The following is a 22,482-nucleotide window of genomic DNA, read 5'->3' on the forward strand; positions in this document are numbered from 1 at the left end:
TCTTCACATTCCGATACACAAAGATCATCATCGGTTTCTCAGGTTTGCCTTCCTGGACAGGCATTACCAGTTTGCAGCTCTTCCCTTTGGGTTAGCTACAGCTCCAAGAATCTTTTCGAAGGTTCTGGGGTCACTTCTGGCGATCCTAAGGCCACGGGGCATAGCAGTGGCCCCTTATTTAGACGACATTCTGATACAGGCGTCAAATTTCCAAATTGCCAAGTCTCATACGGACATAGTTCTGGCATTTCTGAGGTCACACGGGTGGAAAGTGAACGAAGAGAAGAGTTCTCTATCCCCTCTCACAAGAGTTTCCTTTCTGGGAACTCTGATAGATTCTGTAGAAATGAGGATTTACCTGACAGAGACCAGGTTATCAAAACTTCTAAATTCTTGCCGTGTTCTTTATTCTACTTCTCGCCCTTCGGTGGCTCAGTGTATGGAAGTAATCGGCTTAATGGTAGCAGCATTGGACATAGTGCCGTTTGCCCGTCTACATCTCAGACCGCTGCAACTCTGCATGCTCAGTCAGTAGAATGGGGATTACACAGATTTGTCCCCTCTACTAAATCTGGATCAAGAGACCAGGGATTCTCTTCTCTGGTGGCTATCTCGGGTCCATCTGTCCAAAGGTATGACCTTTCGCAGGCCAGATTGGACAATAGTAACGACAGATGCCAGCCTTCTAGGCTGGGGGGCAGTCTGGAACTCCCTGAAGGCTCAGGGATCGTGGACTCAGGAGGAGACCCTCCTCCCAATAAACATTCTGGAACTAAGGGCGATATTCAATGCTGTTCAAGCTTGGCCTCAGCTAGCGACAATGAGGTTCATCAGATTTCAGTCGGACAACATCACGACTGTGGCTTACATCAACCATCAAGGGGGAACAAGGAGTTCCCTAGCGATGTTGGAAGTTTCAAAGATAATTCGTTGGGCAGAGATTCACTCTTGCCACCTAAGTCGACAGACTTTTCATCCGGGGGAGTGGGAACTCCATCCGGAGGTGTTTGCTCAATTGGTTCAACGTTGGGGCGAACCAGAACTGGATCTCATGGCGTCTCGCCAGAACGCCAAACTTCCTTGTTATGGGTCCAGGTCCAGGGATCCCAAGGCAAGGCTGATAGATGCTCTAGCAGCACCTTGGTCCTTCAACCTGGCTTATGTGTTTCCACCGTTTCCTCTGCTCCCTCGTCTGATTGCCAAAATCAAGCAGGAGAGAGCATCTGTGATTTTGATAGCACCTGCGTGGCCACGCAGGACTTGGTATGCAGATCTGGTGGACATGTCATCCCTTCCACCATGGACTCTGCCTCTGAGACAGGACCTTCTACTTCAGGGTCCTTTCAACCATCCAAATCTAATTTCTCTGAGACTGACTGCCTGGAGATTGAACGCTTGATTTTATCAAAGCGTGGCTTCTCCGAGTCAGTCATTGATACCTTAATTCAGGCACGAAAGCCTGTCACCAGGAAAATCTATCATAAGATATGGCGTAAATATCTTTATTGGTGTGAATCCAAAGGTTACTCATGGAGTAAAGTCAGGATTCCCAGGATATTATCTTTTCTCCAAGAAGGATTGGAAAAGGGAAAAACAGCTAGTTCCTTAAAGGGACAGATTTCTGCTCTGTCTATTCTTTTGCACAAGCGTCTGGCGGATGTTCCAGATGTTCAGGCGTTTTGTCAATCTTTAGTTAGAATCAAGCCTGTGTTTAAACCAGTTGCTCCGCCATGGAGTTTAAATTTGGTTCTTAAAGTTCTTAAAGGGGTTCCATTTGAACCTCTTCATTCCATAGATATCAAGCTTTTATCTTGGAAAGTTCTGTTTTTGGTAGCTATTTCCACGGCTCGTAGAGTTTCCGAGTTATCTGCCTTACAGTGTGATTCCCCTTATCTGATCTTCCATGCAGATAAGGTAGTTTTGCTTACCAAACCTGGGTTTTTACCTAAAGTGGTATCTAATAAGAATATCAATCAGGAGATTGTTGATCCGTCATTGTGTCCTAATCCTTCTTCAAAGAAGGAACGTCTATTACACAATCTTGACGTGGTTCGTGCTTTAAAGTTTTATTTACAAGCTACTAAAGATTTTCGTCAAACATCTGCTTTGTTTGTTGTCTACTCTGGACAGAGGAGAGGCCAAAAGGCTTCGGCAACTTCTCTTTCGTTTTGGCTAAGAAGTATAATACGCTTAGCTTATGAGACTGCTGGCCTGCAGCCTCCTGAAAGGATTACAGCTCATTCTACTAGAGCTGTGGCTTCCACATGGGCTTTTAAAAATGAGGCTTCTGTTGAACAAATTTGCAAGGCGGCGACTTGGTCTTCGCTTCATACTTTTTCAAAGTTTTATAAATTTGATACTTTTGCTTCTTCGGAGGCTATTTTTGGGAGAAAGGTTTTACAGGCAGTGGTACCTTCCGTTTAAGTTCCTGCCTTGTCCCTCCCTTCATCCGTGTGCTTTAGCTTTGGTATTGGTATCCCACAAGTAATGGATGATCCATGGACTGGATACACCTTACAAGAGAAAACATAATTTATGCTTACCTGATAAATTTATTTCTCTTGTGGTGTATCCAGTCCACGGCCCGCCCTGTCATTTTAAGGCAGGTATATTTTATTTTTAAACTACAGTGACCACTGCACCCTATGGTTTCTCCTTTCTCTTGCTTGTCTTCGGTCGAATGACTGGAGGTGGCAGTTAGGGGAGGAGCTATATAGACAGCTCTGCTGTGGGTGATCCTCTTGCAGCTTCCTGTTGGGAAGGAAAATATCCCACAAGAAATGGATGATCCGTGGACTGGATACACCCCAAGAGAAATAAATTTATCAGGTAAGCATAAATTATGTTTCTTTCTGACCGCATGTGTTGATTTCGGCAAGCGGTTTTAGGGATCTGCAAGCAGAGTCAGTATGTTGTGGGGGCAGGTAGGTGCCTCAGCAGAGCTGTGAGGCAGTTAGGTGCTTCTTTACTACGGTGATGTTTAAAGAACTTTAGAATTTTGTTATATTGCTAAATATATTTAAAAAAAAAGAAGAAAAAAAAAGAAATTGTTCCGGTTTTTATTTTTTAAAGGCACAGTGTACTCTATGTTTTAGAGGGTTTTCACAGACAGGATTTATATTAGGTTTTTTTGTGTGTCTCTTATTAATGATCTATTATATATTTAAAGGGCAACTACCAAGTTTGTTTTTTTGCCTTATTTTTGTCATGGAAGATCTTTTGAACAGTACATGTTCTATGTGTTTAAATGGTAATGTGGAACCCCCTGTTACTTTATGTCCCTCATGCATTGAGAGGGCATTACAATTTAGGGAACAAATTTTTCTTGATAAAATATTGTCAGATATTTCTCAGGGTTTTGCTTAGAGTATGCCGCAACTTTCTCCCCAAGCGTCAAAGCCCTTAATGCCCGCTCAAGCGGAGCCAAGTACCTCTGCAGCCTCTGCTGCAATTACTTTGAAGGATATAGCATCTGTTATATATTCCACTCTTTCTGAGGCTTTGTCTGCCTTTCCTGTATTTCAAGGCAAACACAAAAGGAAGATAGCTCATATGGTTAATACAGCATCTGATGCCTTGATGGCTGAAATAACTGCATTTAAATGGTACATAAGACTCTATAAATCTTAGTATCTATTTGCTATACACTTTAGTGAAAGGCTAATATTACATTTAATAATCCCTTAGGAATTATTATACCCACTATATAATATTAACACACAATCACTAGCTTAAACTACTTGTAAGGTCATAAACTCACGAAGTCTTATTCCAGCAGTAACAAAACTTTTATTACAATGAGGCTAATTAAACATTATTACAATATGCAGATTAAATATAAATTACACATATGCAAATCACTTATAAATACTCAGCAGTGAACTATACATCAATATTACACTAATACATTTGCCCAATCTATGTGAAAGTATGGTGTGCTGAAATTATGTGTCTGTAAGGATCACTTACTTCTGATGTTAGCTGTGGTCACCATTCCAATTGAAAAAGAGTGAAAGAGAGTGAACTCCAGTATTCCTGCTACTTTTATTGTAAGTTTTTCATCCCTCCCACAATGATGATGTCACTCATAAGCAAGCCCCCATTGTAATTTTAAGAGTATATGGTTTCATCCTGCATGTGCTTTGGGGGTAGGGAATGGCATTAGCCTTAGACAAAGGATCTTAAGCCAGCTGGTCATCCTTCTCAGATGGGGGTCTGGTAATGTGATCTTTCTACATTCCATAGTGACCTAGTATCTGAATGAGGAGTTAACCCCTTCTTGACCATTCAGCTGAGTTCTTGTAGAATACATATACCATATATATATGTATATATATATACCCCTTCCAGACCATATGTGAATTCAGATCATGCCATTATTACATTCCCCCCTTTTGGCAATGGAGGTTACCATACCCTTCCATTCCAATGGTTGTTTTATATGAGTGAATCTGATGGAAGATTCCTAACCCCACCTATGTGTGATGGCTATATTAGTGTACTAAAGACGCTTCCATTCGCATACCATAATATAAGTGATATACACGTGCAATTAATGATTTTAAATAACAACACATACAAATTTGAATAATTATACATAATATAGAAATAAATAATATGATTATAAATGGATGTATAAACAGATTTCCCAATGCAGAACCCCATGATGACTGTTTCGAAAAGGAATTTGCTAATTTCTGCCACCAGGTTGCACTTGACATCTCCGTAAAAGTATGTTCAATCCTTTGTAGTTCTTGTTCCTGATGGTAGAAATTTACATGAACACGTTCCCCAAAATTTTTAAGATGTTCTAGTAACACAGAGTCTTTTTGCAATAAGGTTACCCATTTTTGCCAAGGTGCATCATCTACTAATATTGGGGTTATGAGTGGAGCCCCCAAGGTAGCGTTATATGTGAGTAACTGTGGGACAGTGAAGTTAAACTGTAGTGAACTTATCCTCACAGGGTACCCAGTAATACAATAAATCCCTGGTGTGATTTGTTCCCTTGAATTACACCTGTCAAACCATACATGCACTTCATCTTTAGGCTTCAATGCAACAAAACACACCTTTCCTTGTCCTAAGGGAAAAATCATATCTTGGGGATTAACTTTCTCCACAAAACCATTGCAATATGAGTGATTATGCCAGCAGGAATCAAAAATTATTCTTGCCTGGTTGGGTAGACATAAAATTTTAGAAGGAAACCTTATGCAGCCAGACATATCTACCTGTTCCATATGGGAACCATTCCATATAAAATTTGGGAACTCTAACTCATGATGCAAAACATGAGATTCTGTGACAGGTGTTCCTAGTGAAAACAAATGATAAACATTCTGATAGGTACCACTAGTGGGCACAAGTGAAGTAGCCCTGCATATATTTTCCCTGCAGCCCAACCAACTGTTTAACCATAATTCTCTGTGTTTTGATGCAAAACTGTTAACAACAGACTGCTCCCACCCTCCCAAAGGTGTATGGTTATTTTCCATAGCCTGTGCTATTAATTTAAAGTCAGTTGATAATTCTGTTTGCATGGAAATACACACAAAATCCCAGGATACTTCCCTTAACCTGCTAATTACTCCTATCAGTATTTCCTCTGTATGTTGAATGGCAGGACCCTGAACCTGAATGACTGTCTGTGTCAGTGTCTCTACCAGAGTGTTTATCATTTGTTGCGTATGAATCCCTTTTGCATTTAACATCCCCTGAGACTGTAAGGTTGCTGTTAAGCTGGATATGTCAATGGAATTTACCACACCTAGCCCTGTTCCCACACCTCCCAAAACTGTATCCATGATATCCCTCCTAGTCCTTCTCCTAGTACCTTCTGCCCACTTAACTAATGCTTTTTCCATAGTGGCAGTAATTCTGGAACAATTTTGGTAATGTGTGGAAACTAGCCAATCTATTATTTTAATCTTCCACGTGATAAATTGGAATGTGGCATCCCTCAATACTGGAGTTGGCTTGATTGTACTTGTTTGAAATGGACCACTAGAAACAACACTTTTCCCCTTACACATTGGAGTATTGTCATAATGTTTCATCTTTGGTGTAGTGATTAAAGTAGAATAGATCAAAGGCGTAAATGTGGTTGTTTCCTTTATTTGATCTATTTTTAAGTATACTTCAATCCCTCCACCAAAGTTGGCAGCTGTAACCCTCCAATTAATCCCTTCTCCAATTTGTTGTTCAAATATAACCTTGGTTATATTATAGTTATCGCCATTTATAGTGTGAATAGGATTTGTAAATGTTGTAGACACAGAAACACCTTCTCCCACCAGACCTACAGTCCATTTTCCCCAAGCCACCCACTTACATTCCCATTCAACTTTATTACCCTGATTGACCCTCCAAAAACCAATTAAATTGTCTTGATGTTTTTCTGCAAATATTTCAATTTTCCCACCCACATTAAAAGTCAATTTTCCCAAACAATCTTTGTGAAGGTCTTGAGAGCTCCATAAGCCTGTCCATCCTCTGATGATGCTGCTTGAGCTCCATCTACGACTCCTTGTGAGGTTTGTGATTGAAAGTTCATTACAGTCACAGATTGGAAGTTTTTGCAATAACACCCACACAAATACAAATAGGTTTGTGGCGATCATTCCTCTCAGGCTCCACATAATGAAATCTGTCAAAAAAAGATTAAGAGAATATCAGTTCTTAGCAGAAATATCTACATCTGGGACAGCTGTCCCTCTATACAATTTACATTGGTCAACATGGACCCATTTGTAACCAGGCTGCCTTCTGGTTTTCCCAGGGGTTGATCTTTCTATTTTAATTACAGTATTACCCAATTTGTCCAAAATTCTATAAGGTCCTTCCCAATTTGCATCCCAGGGAGAATTTTTGCGAAAATTTTTAATCATGATCAATCCCCCTTCTCAAACAGAGGTGTTTGAGGTGTAGATGAAAATTTACAATCTGTTGGGGCCATATTAGAGGCAGCAAAAATTAGCAGTGAGCTCAACTGCTCCTGAATTTGGGAGAGATATTGATCTCTAGACACAGATTCTCTCAAGGGAGTAGACAATTGTGGTTCACCTGGGTGGCCTAATGCCATCTTTCTCCCTGTCATGAGCTCATAGGGAGAACACTTGGTAGCATTTGATGGTGTAGCTCTAATAGCCATTAGAACTGCTGGAAGATGTGTGACCCATGATTTACCATACTGGGAAAGCATTTTTGACAATTTTGTTTTTAATGTGCGATTCATGCGCTCAACTATACCAGAGGATTGTGGATGATATGGTACATGAAATCTTGTCTGTATTCCCAGTAGGGCACAGAGATTTTGCATTACCTGACCTGTAAAATGTGTACCCCTGTCTGATTCAATGAGTGTTGGAAACCCCCATCTTGAGAAAACATGTTCCCACAGTGCTCTGGCAGTAGCCTGTGCAGTATCACAACGAAGTGGAATAGCCTCAACCCATTTTGAAAAAATATCTACAATTACTAGGGCATACCTGAGACCCCCCTTTGATAGTGGAAGTGGGCCTATAAAATCAATTTGGATAGCTTTCCAGGGGCCATCTGCTACTGGTATTCTCTGGAGAATGGGTCTCTGACCTTTAGGGCGTGGATTAATTTGAGCACAAATTAAACATTCTTGTACACATTTTAAACAGGTTTCTGCTAAATCTGGCCAATGAAATGTTTGCCTTAAATGGTACTCTAATGCACTTTGCCCAATATGCCCAAGAAAAGAATGTGTTTGCTGTGTTATAGGTCCCTGCAAATGACTTGGGACCACAAAAACCAATTTAGCCTGTGGATCATTGGGATTAGAGTAACATATTAACCCATTACAAATTGAATAACCATTTGGGAGTGTTTGCTGTTCCTGTAACAGAGGGAAAAGGTTAGGATCTTTAGCTTGTTCTGTTTTCAAATCAGGTACCTCTGAATCTACCATTGTAATCTTTGCTATGTGTACCATTGTATCTTTAGATGTAACATGCTCTCTCCATGCTTCCTGTGTCTCACTGTCATTCTCATCTGATTGCCATGGTTCCCCATCTACAGCTGCCTGTTTGGCTAACATGTCCACATGTGCATTCCCTTGTGAATGTGCATCTGTGAAATGTGTGTGTGCCTTAACTTTAACAATAGCTGACTGCAATGGGTGCTGTGTTCCCCAATCTACCAATTTCTTAAGGGCTTGAACATGTGACAATGGTTTGCCTGCTGAGTCTACCATTCCCCTTAGATTCCAAATTGGTAAGTACTCTGTCAGTGATCTGGTCACATAGGCACTGTCACTGTATATACAAATGTCTTGTGTGTCAAACCTGTGGCAAGCCATAGAAATGGCTTCTAATTCTGCTCTCTGTGCTGAGAATGATCTTGGTAACATAAATTTAAGAGCTAATTGTTGCGAGGGGACCCAAATAGCAAAACCAGTATTAAATTGACCATCCTGCCAAAATCTTGAGCCATCTACATAAATTTGTAAATCCTGGGGAGAAGTTTTGTCCCTGAACAATTTATGAGGCGATTCCCTGTGTGTGAATGTCTCTGTGCAGTCATGGGGTTCACCCTGAGTGTGCATTAGTTGGGGTAATGTGTATTTTGCATTGTGTTGTACAGTGTTGTCACGATGTTGCAAATCTATTAACCACCTAGTCACTCTTTGTGTTGAAACCCCACTTAATGATTTCTCCAATAACAGCTTTATAGGGGTATGTGGTGTTTGGAGGATGAGCTTCCCAAATCCCACTATATGCTCAGTAGCCTGAACTGACCAATGCACCCCTAGCAAAGCCTTGATACATGCGTCATAACCTTTCTCTACTGGAGTAAGAAGCCTGGAAAAATAGCCAACAGGCCTCCATTTTTCAGCCTTCTCCTGCAGTAGGACTGTGGAAATTGAAGTGTCAGATGTGTATGTTTGTAAAGCAAAAGGGGCCTCCCTCTCCACTGTGGCAAGGGCAGGGGCTGATGCTAAACCTTCCTTTAACACTTTAAATGCTTCCTCATGTTCTGTATTCCAAGGAATTTTCCCAACATCCTCCCCTTTCAAAAGATCATAGAGAGGTTTTGCTTTTTCAGCAAACCCTTCAATGAAATCACGAGAAAAATTTACCAAGCCTAAGAATTGTCTTAAGGACTGCCTATGCAAAGGTCTGGGCACCTGAAGTATGGCTGTAACTCGTTCTCTAGTAGGGCATCTTGTACCCCTTTGTATTGATACTCCCAAAAATGTCACCTTTTGTCTCATTAATTGTACTTTTGAAGTGTTTAACTTGAGGCCAGATTCAGCAATCAAGCCAAACAGTTCATTCAGCCGCTCCAAATGTTCCTCTACTGTCTCTGTTTGTAACAAAATATCATCTACATACTGTATGATACTTTCTGGGACTGAGAATGTTTTTAATACCTCTGCTAATGCTTGGTGAAAGTATGTAGGCGAGCTGTGGAAGCCCTGAGGAAGCGAATTGAAGCAAAATTGCATGTTATCAAAGCAGAAAGCAAACTTATATTGGCACTCTGGGGCTAATCTGACACTCCAAAAACCATTACTTATATCCAGAACAGAATACCACCTACATGTGGCACTCAGTTTGGATACCACTTCAGGAGTAGAAGCAACTAGATTTGTAACAGGTGGGGTAACTTTATTCACCATACGAAAATCAGCAGTTAACCTCCAAGTATTATTTGCTTTCCTTACTGGCCACAAAGGAGAATTATTAGAGGAGGAACATTTCCTAATTATCCCTTGGCTTTCAAGCTGACTAATAATTTGCCTCACAGGTTCAATAGCTTCTGCTGGAAAACGATACTGTCTTTGTGGAGGGGGGTCAGGGCCTACAATATTGATTTCAATGCCTTTTAATATGCCACAATCATTCTTTTTTTTTTTTTAAATATTTATTTTAGTCCAGCACAGTGTACAATCAAATAACACAAACCTTTTATGCCTCACAGGGCAAGGTAAAGCATGATACAAAGCATATGCGAAACATAATAACATAACCTATGTACTTTTCTAACAATTGGTTAATCATCTCAGTGAGGGCAATATTTGTGCACCGAGCTGGGTTTTTTCTGTTTTCATTACATCAAAAGGACAAACAGGAACACTCACATCTCAATTGTTCCTTAACAGAATTGAAAGTAGGTTATTGAACAATCATTTACTCCTATCCCTTTTCTTCTATATCTAAGGTATGTTGGACGTTCTAACTTATAGTAACCACTGAGCTTATGACGGGGTCTACAAACGACATCTAGCTCTATTAGGATAGATAAAAGTAAAAAGTTCTAAACCTGAATGTATGGCCAATTCCAGTTTATATGAATCCTGAGATCAGCTTATAAGGAAGAGGACAACAAAAAAAGAAGAAAAAAAAGAAAAAAAGAAGAGAGAGAAAAAAAAAAAAAAAAAAAAAAGAGAAAAAAAAGGGGGAGGGAAAAGTGGAAGGTATAGAAGGGGGAGGGGAAAAGCTCCCTCTGGAAGAGAGTAGAGCCCTTCTCTCTCGCTAGTTGGTTATTTCTGATAGCCATGACCTTGGGAATATTCCAGTGTCAATCTGTTGTATAAACCACTCAGATTTCCTAAAAGCGGCTATTAATTGTAATTGGGAGTCTATAGGTAGCGCCAGAATCAGAGGATTCCATTTGGCAAAAAATCGATATAGTTGTTTATTGCTAAGACTTTTCATGTTATATTGTTCCATTATTATTTGATGCTGTACTTTACTCAAGAATTCCGAGAATCTTAAACTTCCCTTGCTTTTCCAATTCGAAAATATTACATTTCTAGCTGTCAATATTACTGTATTTAAGAATCTATAATTGATTGTTGGTGAATCAGAATTAAAGAGGAAAAGTATCTCCTTTTGTGTAATCTGTATCTGGATATCTAAGAGTTTGTTGCACCAAAAATTCACTTTGTTCCAAAATTGAACTACCTTAGGGCAATTGCAGATACAGTGTATTAAGTCTGCCATTGCCTGTCTACATTTATAGCATTCTCCTCGTTCTGTAGAGCCAGACCACTTTGATATTCTAGCAGGTGACAAGTATGCCATATTCATCAGCTTGAGATGCGATTCTTGCCAGTTAACTGTAACTGTGGCCTTGGATATTAACCTCAGACTAGTCGTGACCCACTCCCTTTCCACCCGAGGAAATGCTTTCTTCCATTTCACTGTTATTCTATCAATATATTGATCCCCTTGTGCGCTGATCAGCGTTTTGTATAAGTGGGTGGTTCTACTACTCCCTTCCTGATATAACTTTATTATTCTCCCTAATTCTCCAGCCTCCAGGTCTGGTCCTGTTTCCATTCTCAAATTCCCTATCCAGTGATTTATCTGTAGATAAGCAAAAAAGGATGAGTTTGTTAAATTGTATTTGGTTTTCAGCTCCTCGAAGGACCTTATTACCAACTTATTATCTAGACATAATTGACCAAGTGACTTCAGACCTTTTAGGGCCCATTCTAGAAATACAGATGGCTTCAGACCTGGTAAGAAGGTGGGGTTACCCATTATAGGAAGGAATTGTGATTTGCAAAAATTGCTCTGAAGTACTTTGCTAATCTTCTGCCAAGCGATCACAACGTCTTTCAAAATAAAGAATTGAGAAATGTTAGATGGGAGTTTTGGCGCTGGAATGTGAAGTATCGCTTTTAAGTCAAAAGGAGCTATTAGGCATGACTCCAAGTCGTACCAAGTAACTTGTTCTCTTTGAGTAATCCAATCAAGTGCAAACTTACCCACAGATACATAGTTATATAGTCTAATATTTGGGCACGCCAGGCCCCCGTGCTCTTTAGGAAGAGTTAATGTCGAGAAAGCTATGCGTGGTTTCTTCCCGCGCCAGATAAAGTTGTTAAAAATCCTCTGAATTCGAGCAATATCTTTATTGTATAGTAAGAGTGGAAAATTCTGTAAAAAATAAAAAAGCTTGGGAAACATAATAGTTTTGATAAGCATGATTCTGGCCGAAATACTTAATAATAGATTGGACCAATTTTGTAGTTTATCTTGTATGTCAATAATACATTTAGAAATATTCATTTCATACCATGACCTAGGGTTATTGCTCAGGAATACTCCTAGGTAACGTATACATGTAGTTTCCTGAAAGGGGTGGATTACTTCTATACTTGGTTTGTATATCCATAAAAGTTCTGATTTTTCATTATTAATCCTGTAGCCAGAAAAGGATCCAAACAAACTAAATATCTGGAGAACTTGAGGTATAGCCTGCGCAGTATTACTAAGAAACAGGAGCAGATCGTCTGCAAAGAGCGAGAGTACGATTTTTTGGGTACCTATTCTAATTCCTTTTACTTCCTGACGCAAATATATTGCCAGGGGCTCTAAGGATAGATTAAATAATAGAGGGGATAACGGGCAACCCTGCCGCGTCCCTCTCCCCAATGGAAATCTGTTTGATGTTTCTCCATTGATAATAATTGCTGACAGCGGGTTACTATAGAGCCTCTGTATAAACTTGTGGAAACAGCCCGACAGACCAAAACCTTCCAGTGACCTGAAGACGTGGTCCCATCCGATTGAGTCGAATGCCTTATCGGCATCGACTGTTAAGATTGCTAGATCAGGTCTAGTATGGGATTTCTGAAATGTTTTATTTGCAAAAAAGTCTAATACCAATTGTGCTTTCCGAATATTTTTGACAGGATTACGACCTCGCATAAACCCCATTTGATCAGGATGTATTATATAATCTAGACAACTTTTAAGCCTATTCGCGATAATAGCTGTCAGCAGTTTGTAATCCTGATTAAGGAGTGAGATAGGTCTGTAGGATGCTGGTGCTTCAGGGTCTTTTCCTTTTTTCAGGATCAGAACCACGTGTGAAGCAGAAAATAAGGAAGACTGAACTTTATTATTAATAAAATACTCATTAAATAGAGACTGGAGAAGAGGGAGAATTTGCTCGCGTAGGAGTTTATAGTATTCGGCCGGAAGATCGTCCGGACCAGGCGCTTTGCCTGATTTTAAGTTATTTATCGCATCTGAAATCTCTTGGATCGTAATAGGTTCATTAAGTATTTGTATATCCTGAGATGAAGCCTGTGGTAACTTAATCTGTCCCCAAAAATAATCTTTATTGACTACATCTATTGATGTGGAGGAGTATACTTTTTGGAAGTAGTCTAGGAAGGCTTCTCTTATCTCTGAGCTCTTGATCAGTCTTTTACCTTGATATTTAATAGCTGGAATATAGTTTTTTTGTTGTCTGGCCTTTACCATTCTAGCTAGTGTTTTAGCCGATATACCTTGGCTACCTGCAAAAAAAGCTTTTTGCTTCAAGTCATCTACAGTCATTAATTGTTTAAAGAAGAGGTCTCGTTCCAATTTAGCCTTTTTGTATTTGTTCCAATTTCCTGCAGAAGGATTCCGAATATATTGAGCGTATTTATTCCTAAGCGTGTTAGCTAGCTGTTCCTCTCGCTGTTTTCTTTTGGCCTTCTCCCTGATCAAGTATGCTTTTATTTCGCCCCTCATAACAGCCTTTGCCGTTTCCCAAAGAATTTCAGGCTTACTCAAATAGTTCTTATTGAAATCAAAGAACTCTTTCCACCTCTGTTGCAGCCACGTAGAGAATTTAATATTATGAGAAAGATATTGAGGGAAGAACAAGCGCGCGTTACTAGCCCGAAGTGATATTCTATTCTGGATTTCTAGTGAGATTATTGCGTGGTCAGATAATTTGATTTCTTTAATGTCCGATTTAATATCTGACCGCAACATTTGACTAGAGATTAGAAAGAAATCTATTCTCGAGAAGGATCTAAAGGATTTAGATTCGCATGTATATTCCCTCTGATCTGGGTGTTGGATTCGCCAAATATCCTTTAGGGACAGCTTCTGGCAGAGTTTAGCAAGTAGCTTTGCTTCCCTGACCTTTTTGTCAGTGGATTTACTATTAAATCTATCTAAAGTGTGTGAGAATGTCATATTATAATCACCAACCATAACTATATTCTCCCCAATAAAATTATGTAGCTTATTACCTAAAAGTTCCCAAAATCCTCTCTCTGTTTTGTTGGGTCCGTATAAGTTGCAGAATACATATGGGTTTTGATTAATCTGAATTTTAACGATTTGATATCTTCCTTCTAGGTCATTTTCTGCTGAGACTACCTGGTACTCTAGCTGTTTATTTAACAAGATGGCCAGACCTCTTTTCTTTTTGGTATAAGGTGTAAATAACACCTCACCAACCCATTTGCTTTTAAGTTTCAATGCTTCTACCGGGGGGAGATGGGTCTCTTGAATAAAAGCTATATCGGGTTTATAAACCCCGAGGTGTTTTATCATTAATTTCCGTTTGATTGGTGAGGAGATTCCCCCAATATTCCAAGATAACAACTTTAATTTATGCATCTTTATTACTTAACTGGTGAGGGGAAGGGGAAGATACGGGAAAAAAGGGAAAGGGGGAAAGAGAAGGGAAAAAAAACCTCCTGGCTGCGGCGGAGTAACCTTTCCTCCAACCGCAGAACCCCGCCATAACAAAAACCTTATAACTTTATAGGATCCCACTGTCTGAACAAAAAGCTTGGATTTCCTCTGGTTTGGTAAACGCGAGTGTGGCACCATCCTTCTCCAGCAAGATCTTGGCTGGGTACACAAGCCTCGCCTTAATATTGGCTTTAATAAGTCTGGAGCAGTATGGTGCCATTACCTTCCGTTTAGCTTGTGTTTCCATTGAAAAGTCTTGAAACAAGAGAAGCCTTGTTTGGCCTAACATGATTCCATTGTTTTTACGATAAAGCCTGAGCAAATGAAACTTATCCTGAAAGTTTAAAAACTTTATAATTACAGGTCTGGGTTTTAGGGACCCATCTAGTTGTTTACGTAGTGCTCCTATTCTATGGGCCCTTTCCACTGGGATTACCAAATTCTCTATACAGCTACCAACTAACTGTGGGAGTGTCGAGGAGGCAAATTTCAAGAGGTCTGAAAATTCTACAGTTTCAGGTAGCCCAATAACTCTTAGGTTATTGCGGCGTGATCTATCTTCTAGATCTTCTAATCTTGCCTGTAGTATGTGCAAGGTTTTTTCTTGCGCGGTAGTAGTCTGTTCTATCGTGTGTATTTTGTCTTCAGCATCTGAAACTCTGGTTTCTAATTCTAGAAGTCTAGGTGCAATCTGTTTAACCTCTGTTGATAGATTGGAAATTTCTTGTTTCAGCCCTTCAAACTGCGGTGTAAAGAGTAGAGATATTTGGTGTAGGAGTGCTGCTGTGTCAATGTTACTTATGTTGGAGTCATTATGGACCTCCTGTTCCGTGGATTTAGCCTTTTTGTCTTTCTGCCTAGGTGGCATCGCTGGAGAATTGGGTTTAGATTGTGACATATATTTGTCCATGGGAAAGTAGGGCAGAAAGATCTCTGTCCCAATAGTGAGGTGCACGTGATTGGTGACAAAGAAAAAACAAAGAGAAGAAAAAAAAAAAAAAAAAAAAAAAAAAAAAGACTAGATACTAACGCCCTGATGGGCCAAAAAAAAGTGAGAGGTAGTGGGTGTGTAAAGTGAGGGATTAGTAGTGAAAAAAAATAAACCAGTCAGAAATAAGCCAACTGGACAGTGGTCTGTTAGTGTGAGTGAGAGTTTAAGGGGGTGTTGTACACAATATCACCTAAGAGTTATTATATCTATATTCTAGGCTAATAAACTCAACAAGCAATTGCTTTGCACAGCTGGTTAAATTGAGAGGTGTAAGAATTTGTTGTTCCTAGAATTGTACCCCTAGACAGGTATTGCTTTAAGATATAACCAATTACCCAGATTAATTCACAAATTCAGAAACTGCGTACTCTTGCACACAATAGATCCAGGAGTCTAATAACCAGCTTTCTATAACATAGGTAATCCTGGAAAAGAGCCTTAAGATACAGCCAATAGCTACCCTGCCCCTTTTCCTCCCTGCTCCTAGCTAAGGAGGTTACGCAAACTATACACCTTCGGTTGAGAGAGCAATCAAACAGGTAAACAACAAAACTTGAAAGGGAATACAAGCCAATATACTTCTATGCAATACATAAAAAGAAAAAAAAGAAGGAAAAAAAAAAAAAAAAAAGAATTTTTTCCCAACACGCAAGTTTACCCTATTGTAATCAGACCCTCACAATGACTATTCCCTGGTTTGATAGAGGTTGCAGATACGGGAGATATTTTTGAATTTTTAAGAATAGGAAAAAGAGTGAGAAGGAGCGAGCAAATGACACAGGCCAACCAGAAGAAGCAAGAGAGAAAGAAAAAAAGAGAAGGAGCAAAGACAATTGAAACCATTAAAGTTAGGGTGCCCCAATCACATTTGTAGTTTCATTGCTATAGTGTTAGATAAAAGAAAAAGATAGCGAAAGAAGAGGAAGAAAGAAAAATGCAAAAGGAGAGAAAGAGAAAAGAAAAAAAACAAAAAATAAGGGAACAAGAGACACAGATTAAATAATCAACCAAGTCACCCCGTGTCCCTTAGGACCAAAAACTGTCCCAGTCAATTGTAGGGTTTCCTTTGTATATCAGAGTCTGTGTTCCTTATATAGATTAGAGTCCAGCAGGAGCCAAAGATATATAACGGTTCTTTAATAGTGGCTTTCACATTCTCTTTATCTCTTGTGAACCTCCAGAACCAAAATGCCCGACTGTCACTTCCAGGTATGAGATAATCTTTACAGCTAAATTTTTCTGGCTGGTGCCTTGGCGCTACTGTAGAAACAGAGTGGGCTGTGCAGGGCTTATGATAGGGCCGCCTGACTGAAAAAGGATCCTTCTTGTCCTGAACGGGCTAATTGCCCACTTGCAGTATGTCCAGAGGCCCTATAGCTTCCGCCAGTCTTTTAAGAGGTGCTTTGCACACTGTATAGCCCAGAAAACAGCAAGAGGCTTTTTAAATGTAATTATACACAGTGGTGAGGTGGTGAAGAGAACTTGTAGCCCAGCAGGTCTCAGTTCTATCTTTGTAGTTAGGGTCTCAATGAGCAAGTCAGAAAGCTCTTTAGTGCGTTAGGATACAGACCAGTCTGAAGCGTTATTGTGTTAGTAGTAAGGCCACATGCAGAGCTTGTTAAATGCAGGCAAGCAGCGTGTTAAATGCGATTGCTAACACAGTCCCCACACTTCCATTAACCCTCTTGCAGCCTGTCAGCCCACTTATGTCAGCAGAAAATAGCGCTTAAGCACATATAGTAGTAATAATAAAGTTACTCACATATCTGCAGGAGTATCTTGCCTATACCTCAGGATTGAAGCGAGGGCCGAACCTGATAGTTGTGGGGATTAGCGCTGTTTGCCGTTTCTCCTCTTGTGCTACCGCCTTCATCAGCCACTCCAGCTTTCTGGCCGCCGGGAGACAGCGTCTGGCCTCCTCCCCTCTCTTCCGTTGTTGTGTGGCTCTATGTCAGGAGGACCCGGCTACATTCCGTAAGCAGCTGCCTTTGTGCTCCTGTGTGTATTGAAGCTGCTACTTCTTCCTCTGGTTTACCACCCGTTCGTAAGCAAAGCAGCTGGGTCCGCAGGTCGCCTTGGCTTTCCGTGGGGCCGGTAACAGAGAGTTGCCAGTATTACCCTCTTGCAGCTTACCGCATCTACCACTTCAGCGCCTGCTTGGAAAAACAGTGAGAATTTTGGTCACCTTCGCTGAGCCCTATCCGACAGGGCCGGCGGCGTCTGTATAGGACTTCCTAGCGCTGTCTAGGCCTTCCAGGCCCCTAGTCGAATAGGGCCAAGGAAGCTGTGCGCTGTGGGATGTGTGGAAGTTAGCTCTTTCCCTCAGAGCATCGTGCTAGCGTGCCTCTGCTAGCTCCGCCCCCCACCGGAAGTCCATTTACGTCCCTTTCAATTGCTTCGCCACAATCATTCTTATGTTGAGCCCATATGTCAGGGAAATCCATGACCAATCTCTTCAAATCAGGGTGACTTTCAGTATCCGGCCACACCCTTTCTGAAGGAATTGATGCAATGGATGCTATGGGACTGATGTAAGAGTCATCTAATATTACAGGTTTTCTCCCTCTAGTATCCCTCCACAAAACATTGTTACATAGGTCCACTATCATCCCTTCTGATCTCATTATATCAGCACCAAGTATTGTACCCTCTGTGTTTTTGCTCTGCCAAATGGGAATTTCCTTAGTCCACTGATTACCTAGTGTCATAGTCACATTTGGGATAAGGGATGCTTGGGACTGGGATCCCCCAAGTCCCACAAGAAATGTCTGTCTTGTCCCTTGTGGGGGACTTAATGGTAAGTCTGTCAAAGTTACTGAAGCTCCTGTGTCTATGAGGAGTTTTGTGCGATGGCCCTCAATCACACCATAGACACAGGGATGTCCAGAATGATCCCTAAAGGTGTTACATATAGGGACCATGTCATCCAGGGCCTGAGGTAGTCAGTCAGAGCAGGATATCAGAGGAGAATTATTTTCATAATTCTTTTCATGATATCCCACTTCCCCTCCCCCCACAGTCATCACTCTCAAAGCCTCATGCGCTGGGCCATACAGATTAGTACCAGGCCTAAGCTTTGGGGTGTATTCCTGTCCTGTTTTATCTGGGGGCTTAATCTTGTTATTTTTCCCTACCCAATTATGTGCATAGCTTTCTTTTGGAGGTGCAGAGGGATGTAATCTTTCCTGCCCTCCCTCAGTTTCCTTCTGAATTCTCTTTAAGAATCTGCAATCTACTCGTCTGTGCCCATATTTATTGCAGTAATGGCAAGTACCTTTGAAGTGACCCTCTGAATATTTTTGTTTCCCTTCATTAGTGGTTACCACAGCAATTCTGTGTTGCCCTGTGTTCTTTTTCTTTAAAATGTTCTGCCTAGCCTTACCTATAATAGATAACACACCCTCTAGTGTATTCTTTTCCTCAGCCATCATTTGTATGCTAGGTTCCAAATATGTGAATTTTTTAATTAAATACTGCAACATATCATGAGGTGTTTGTTCTGGTGAAATTCTGTGTGTCAGTCTATATAATTGTTCAAATTTAGCTGCAAATACCCATGGGTCATCATTTAATGCTACTTGCATTTCTGCAAGAGAGTGACTGTCCAAATCTCTACTCCCTGTCACTAGTTTACAAACAGCTTTTAATCTGTCCCCATCTGAACCCCATTTATCCTCCTTAAACCAATCTGTGTTCAAATTAACTGGGCCTGCAACTGGTGATTGTAATCTAGCTGCAATGCTGCCTGGAAGCCACATTTTTAACAAAAAGCATGCTTCCTTATGTGACAGCATGTATTGTTTTACTGCAGACTCAAAATTTGACATGTTAGTGAAAACATCTGCTTTAACATCATACACTGGAAAGAGAGGTTTTAACTTTACCAGTTGTCTCATTACTTTATCTCTATCTTGTTTTATAAGAGTAGTTGATACCAGGGATGATGTTTCAGCAGAGGTGGTAGAAAAAAGTAAATTTTGCGATTGAGTTAAATTTCTTCCCCTGGATCTTACACTGGGTGTTAGTGATAAAGTATCTGTTTGATGTTCTGTGTTTAATGTTCTTGGCCTAGTTATCTGTGGGGTTAGTATTGGAATGTGTGTGCTCTCTGTATTTTGTGTGTGATCCAATCTTTCCTCACTGTGTGGAATAGGCACCCTCCCCCCATCAACATGTGGGCTTTGCACCCTTCCCCCATCAACATGTGCCCCATCTTCCTGCGACACACATGCATTGTCCTCATTTAATACTGCAACAGGGGTTAAGTTTGCAAGTCCCTGTCTCAATGAAGCAATAAGTTGGCCTCTTGCGTCATAATTTTCTTCTAAAGTATTAATATATTCTGCATTTACCCCACATGTGGGGCAATTCTCATCTAATGTGTTACAATTGATCTCTGTTAACATGGCTATTGGGGGAGAATGTTCAAAGATTGCTCTATTCATTTGGTCTTTGATAGCTAACAACAGTTTCATGCAATTCTGTAATTTGGATTTTTCTTTTGTTAAACAAAACCTTTTTTTTATCAATAAGCTTATTCTCATTCTCACATTGCAACCACACATCTTTCAGTCTTTTAACTATGTCAGTATTTTCATCAACAATAGGCTCAAATGTGCTACATTCTGCATATTTAACAATTAATTCCATACTCACACTTTAAAGTGTCTTCAGACTGCCAGCAAATCAGATTCACGTCCTGCGCGATATGATTTTCTCTGCGTCTGGTTCAACTGATCCTTAGGTAATGCCTCTCTGGATCTGTAGTCTTGGCCAAAGACTTTACTGCTGAAACGCTCAACTCAAAAACAGTATAGCAAAAACTAGGTTCAATTTTCGTCCAAAAATCACACTTGTATTATAAAAAGAACCTGGATTAGTCCCCCCTTAAAACAAGTGTAGTTGGTAAGAAAATTCTGGCTCGCCAATTAAATAACTGCATTTAAATGGTACCTAAGACTCTATAAATCTTAGTATCTATTTGCTATACACTTTAGTGAAAGGCTAATATTACATTTAATAATCCCTTATGAATTATTATACCCACTATATAATATTAACACACAATCACTAGCTTAAACTACTTGTAAGGTCATAAACTCACGAAGTCTTATTCCAGCAGTAACAAAACTTTTATTACAATGAGGCTAATTAAACATTATTACAATATGCAGATTAAATATAAATTACACATATGCAAATCACTTATAAATACTCAGCAGTGAACTATACATCAATATTACACTAATACATTTGCCCAATCTATGTGAAAGTATGGTGTGCTGAAATTATGTGTCTGTAAGGATCACTTACTTCTGATGTTAGCTGTGGTCACCATTCCAATTGAAAAAGAGTGAAAGAGAGTGAACTCCAGTATTCCTGCTACTTTTATTGTAAGTTTTTCATCCCTCCCACAATGATGATGTCACTCATAAGCAAGCCCCCATTGTAATTTTAAGAGTATATGGTTTCATCCTGCATGTGCTTTGGGGGTAGGGAATGGCATTAGCCTTAGACAAAGGATCTTAAGCCAGCTGGTCATCCTTCTCAGATGGGGGTCTGGTAATGTGATCTTTCTACATTCCATAGTGACCTAGTATCTGAATGAGGAGTTAACCCCTTCTTGACCATTCAGCTGAGTTCTTGTAGAATACATATACCATATATATATGTATATATATATACCCCTTCCAGACCATATGTGAATTCCGATCATGCCATTATTACAATGGCGATCTCAGATATACCCACACAGAGTTCTGAATTGGAGGGTATGGAGGTCCTATCTTAGGGTGAACTTTCTGACTCTGGAAGTGTCTTGCCACAGATTCAGAAGTGGTCTCTTTTAGGTTTAAACTTGAACACCTTCGACTTTTTTTAAGGGAGATTTTAGTTACTCTGGATGACAGTGATTCTATTGTGTTTCCTCCAGAGACATTAAGTAAGTTGGACAGATATCTTGAAGTTCCTTTTTATTCTGATGTTTTTCCAGTCCCTAAAAGAACTTTGGAAATTATTGCTAAGGAATGGGAGAGACCAGGTATTCCCTTTTCTCCTCCTGTTTTCAAGAAAATGTATCCTATAGCTGATGCTATTAGGGATTTTTGGCAAATGGTCCCTAAGGTGGAAAGTGCTATTTCCACCCTGGCTAAACAAACTACTATTCCTATCGAGGATAGTTGTGCTTTCAAAGATCCTATAGATAAGAAATTAGAGTGTCTTCTTAAGAAAGTCTATGTTCATCAGGGATTACTATTGCAACCAGCAGCCTGCATTGTTACAAGTGCGGCTGCTTATTATTTTGATGCTTTGGAAGAATCTCTTAAAACTGAGACTTTTTTGGAAGAGATTCAGGATAGGATTAAAGCTCTTAAATTGGCTAATTCTTTTATTACTGATGCTTCTCTGCAGATTACCAAGTTGGCGGCTAAGAGTTCAGGGTTTTCCATCTTAGCACGCAGGGCCTTATGGTTGAAGTCTTGGTCTGCGGATGTGTCATCCAAGTCTAAACTTTTGGCTATTCCTTACAAGGGGAAGGCCTTGTTTGGACCTGACTTGAAAGAGATTATTTCTGACATCACGGGAGGCAAGGGTCATTCCCTCCCTCAGGATAAGAAATCCAAACAGAGATTTTCATTCCTTTCGGAATTCCCCCGGAGTTTACCTGGAGACCAAATCAGTCTTGGAACAAGGGTAAACAATTCAAGAAGCCTGCTGCTACTCCCAAGTCAGCATGGAGGATTGGCCCCCGATCCAGGACCGGATCTAGTGGGGGGCAGACTGTCTTTCTTCATCCAGGCTTGGATAAGAGACATTCAGGATCCCTGGGCATTAAAGATAGTGTCTCAGGGATACAAGCTGGAATTCAGAAATTCTTCCCCCAGAGGAAGGTTTCTTCTTTCTCAATTGTCTGTAGTCCAGATAAAAATAGAGGTGTTCTTCTGTTGGGTTGGGGAACAGTTTGGAACTCCCTAAGGGTTCAGGGTGTATGGACTCAGGCGGAGTCTTTACTTCCCATCA

The 22,482-nt window shown here is 40.2% G+C and overlaps 1 protein-coding gene across 1 annotated transcript; it reads right to left on the reverse strand.

Annotated features, from left to right (window-relative positions):
- Positions 1 to 3,766: 3,766 nt before the first annotated feature.
- LOC128654249 (uncharacterized) lies at positions 3,767 to 21,120 on the reverse strand. Its single transcript, XM_053708082.1, has 3 exons — positions 20,776 to 21,120; positions 20,119 to 20,263; positions 3,767 to 6,649 (listed from the first exon to the last, which is right to left on the reverse strand). Exon 3 carries the CDS (start codon positions 6,639 to 6,641, stop codon positions 4,494 to 4,496), a length of 2,148 nt encoding a protein of 715 aa, XP_053564057.1. The 5' UTR covers positions 6,642 to 6,649; positions 20,119 to 20,263; positions 20,776 to 21,120; the 3' UTR covers positions 3,767 to 4,493.
- Between the last annotated feature and the right edge of the window lie 1,362 nt (positions 21,121 to 22,482).

This window comes from Bombina bombina, chromosome 3, assembly GCF_027579735.1.
Source record: "Bombina bombina isolate aBomBom1 chromosome 3, aBomBom1.pri, whole genome shotgun sequence".
Taxonomy (NCBI): Eukaryota; Metazoa; Chordata; class Amphibia; order Anura; family Bombinatoridae; genus Bombina; species Bombina bombina.